This window comes from Hipposideros armiger, unplaced genomic scaffold (assembly GCF_001890085.2).
Source record: "Hipposideros armiger isolate ML-2016 unplaced genomic scaffold, ASM189008v1 scaffold_293, whole genome shotgun sequence".
NCBI classification, from domain to species: domain Eukaryota; kingdom Metazoa; phylum Chordata; class Mammalia; order Chiroptera; family Hipposideridae; genus Hipposideros; species Hipposideros armiger.
This window is the reverse complement of record NW_017731643.1, coordinates 1,708,175-1,711,707: the sequence shown is the minus strand read 5'-3', so window position 1 is coordinate 1,711,707 and position 3,533 is coordinate 1,708,175. Positions and strand designations below refer to the sequence as shown.

The following is a 3,533-nucleotide window of genomic DNA, read 5'->3' as shown; positions in this document are numbered from 1 at the left end:
CTGAGGGGCTCAGTTGGTTAAGAACTCACTCAAGAGTGCAAGCTCTGAGCAACAGGGTCACCGGTTTGATTCATGGCCCGAGCTGAGCTGCCAACAGGTGGCAGGATGGCTCAACAACAACAAAAAAAGTTACAACGTTCTTTAACTTGCAGTATCTTGTTTAAGCCTCCCATCATTCCTGTGAGGAGAGTTATTTATCTCATTTTGCAGAACAGGAAACAGACATAAGAAGCATAAGTTATTTCCCAAAGTTTCAGAGCTGGGACACAGTCAGACACGGCCCAGTGGTTTTCCAAGATTCCTGGTCAGAGGAGGACAGCCTTCATTTATTACTATTCTGTCTGTCGCCATTGCTGCGGCTTATGAGACAGAGGCGGTAAATCGTACTAATGGTAACATTTGCCCAGGCTGTGGGAATTCAGTGGTCCCTTAGGATCCACAGGGGATTGGTTCCAGGACCCCCGGGGATACCAAAACCTGTGGATGTTCGAATCTCTTACATAAAATGGTGCAGTATTTGTATATAACCTTCACACATCCTCACATGTTCTTCAAATTGTCTCTAGATAACTTATAATAGTCAATACAAAGTAAATGCTATGTAAATAACTGTTATCCTGTATTGTTTAGGGAATGATGACAAGAAAAAAACATCTGTACATGTTTTATAGTACAGACACAACCACGGTAGGCCTAACTACATAGGTCAGCAACAACGTAGCATTTTATTTTTGAATGTTTGATCCGCGGTTGGTTGAATCCATGGATGCAGAACCTGTGGATATGGAGGGCCAGCTGTAACCATTTCTGAACCAAACTGGTGACACTCTCTGATATCCACCAAGGAGTATGAAGGAGATAAGTACATTCTAGTTTATCAAAGATCCTAGTTAGTCAAGAGTTGCATGGATTATCTGGCTTCCAAACGTCGATGGGCTCTGGTGGTCCCCTAGGCTCATGGATCTGAGAGCTGGGAGCCAGCGGGGAGCATGGATGTGGGAGGAAGCAGAAAAAGAGCAAGTTTCTAACTTTCTTTTGCTTCTGACCCTACATCCTGTGGTGGGAGGGAGCACCTAATCCGTAGGTCAGATCGGGAAGTGTTTTATAATAGTCACCAGCTCTCTCTGCTCCTGGAAACCCTTCCTTCTCCCAGGTCACCCTTGCTGGGAGAGGGGACAATGGCATTCACTTGACTCACCTGCTTGAAATGAATGGTGATGACCATATGCGATCGGCTGCTGCTGACATTCATGTTGGTCGAAGCCGTGGTCCTGATTTTCGTCCCTTGTTCCATCAGCCTTTCAATTTGTGCATAGCTCTCACAGGGCACCGTCTTCAGACCCTCCACATAGAAGCCCAGCTGTTGATCTTCCCTTACTTTGAGCCCTCCAGGCTTCTTGGTTCTGGACAGCAAATCTCTTACCTGGGGAAGAAAAAGAATAAAAACTGTACACTTCAGGAAGGCAGAGATTTTTGTCTCCTCCACTATTAGAGCTCTGCCTAGAATATACCAGGCGCTCAACAAACATTTATCGGATGAATGAATGAGGGTTAAATTTCTGGCGGTACCAGACAACCTCATAATTCAGCTACATAAGAAACAGGGAAATGGCAATCAAGAAAATGGGGAAACCGGTTATATTATAATTAGTGATGTCAGAATCAAAAGTGGACCATTTCCTAATGTAAAGAGAAAAACACTGATGGGTTTACTTTATCAGTAATATTTATTTAGGGATGATTAAGTGCAAGGCTTTGGATAGTGCTTGCGATTCACAAAAATTATTAGAATATAGTCTCTGGCCATACAAAGCTTACAATTCTAGATCACTGTGTCAGTTCACCCATTTGACAAATACTAGAGAGCACCTGTTTGAAACCAAGTGCTGCACATAGAAAGGTGATCACAGGGAAATCATTATCTGTTTTGGAGCTACAAATATGTACGTAACATTTGACAGTATCACGTAATAAGTACAAAAGGGGAGGGCAGAATGAAAAAAATACTTGCTGAGTATCTAGTATTATATTTGCTAGGCACTGCGTTAGAAGTATGAAATTTAGTACACTTCCATGTACAGCATCTTATTTTAAATTCTCTACTTTATAAACGAGCAGACTGAGCTCTGAGTGATTTTCCAAAGTCACAAGCTAGTAAAGGAGGAAGGCGGGACTTGAAACCATGCTCTTTCTAACCACTCCAGGAGATGCAACCTACGGCCTGTGGGCCAAATTCAACCCACGCCTGTTTGTGTATGATCCTTGAGGTATGAATGTCATGCCACATTTTTAAATGAAGAAAAAGTAAAAGAAAAACATTTTGTGACATGAGAGTTGTGTGAAACTTCGTCCAGTGTCCATAAATTAAGCTTTACAGGTATACAGCCACACCCATTCATTTTCAGATTGGCTGTGGCTATTTTTGTGCCACAAGGGCAGAGGCGAGTAGCTGCAGCAAAGACTGAATGGCCCTCAAAGCCTCAAATATTTACCATCTGGCTCTTGGACGATACAAGTTGGCACCCCCCTGTACAACACCATGCCGACTGAAGTCAACTGTCTCAGGATGAATAATATAGCGGCTGATGCGTGAGCTGGATCCGGACAGTTTAGTGGTTTCTTTAAGGGCAGAGACAGCAGGGAGGGTGTTCCAGGCAGAGAAAGAATAGATGTAGGAAAAATGACAGGTTCTGAAAAGGAAGAGTTCTGTGTAGCTGAAGCCCAGAGTGCATGGAGATAAAAGACATGAAATGAAGCTGGGGAGGGAGTTAGGGCCGGGAAGTCAAAGCCAGGCTAGAGAGGTTTGAGGTGATCTGTAGGATAGGTGCGGGGACCAATGATGTTTACTTAGCTACAGAGTCTCTCAGATTTGTGTGTCAAACGTAGAATCACCGTTACCTGTTCGTTGTAAATTTCCAGCATACTGAATGTAACCTGCATGGAAAAGAGCATAAAGTCAATTAAGACTCTTTTGAATCTGTCATCTTTTGGGAAAAAAAAAAAGTAATATGGAAACAATATGAATGTCCAACAAAGAGAAAAGCCAACACTGATGTAGTAATGCTCCCTTTCATGTGCAATATGAGATTTGCAAATACTTTTAATGATATATGGAAGAAGTTCTTAATATAAATTGAAAACAGATGCAACACAGTTGTGCATTCGTGTGTGTGTGTGTGTGTGTGTGTGTGTGTGTGTGAATTGGTAACAGAAAAAGGTGGTTTTGTTTTTGGTTTTGTTTCGTTTTTTGTTTTTGTTTTTATGGCTCACCCTCCAATCTGAACATAGGTACTAGAGAAAAAGACTGTTCTACAATGTTTTTAGAATATTGCCAACCAAGCTCACACCTCTTAAACAAGAGATTGGAGGAATCTGAAGGCTCTTACCTCGAGAAAATGCACTGAGATACTGACAGTTTGCCACCACCACCTCCCACCCATGAAAAGCTGGCTTGTATGTTAGCCACCCTGTGCATCCTACCAGTCAGACCTCACACCCACAGACCTTCCAACCAGCTCCAGAGTATCTTACAT

At 42.6% G+C, this 3,533-nt stretch overlaps 1 protein-coding gene across 1 annotated transcript in view; it reads right to left on the bottom strand.

The window, feature by feature from the left end:
- Positions 1–3,533, bottom strand: part of LOC109391448 (kinesin-like protein KIF28P) — a 74,514-nt gene that overhangs the window by 39,705 nt on the left and 31,276 nt on the right. The window contains exons 2-3 of the mRNA XM_019659019.1: positions 2,899–2,934; positions 1,199–1,423 (exon numbers count right to left, since the gene is read on the bottom strand). Coding sequence (XP_019514564.1) covers positions 1,199–1,423; positions 2,899–2,934 — 261 coding nt within the window. The remainder of the gene's footprint in view (positions 1–1,198; positions 1,424–2,898; positions 2,935–3,533) is intronic.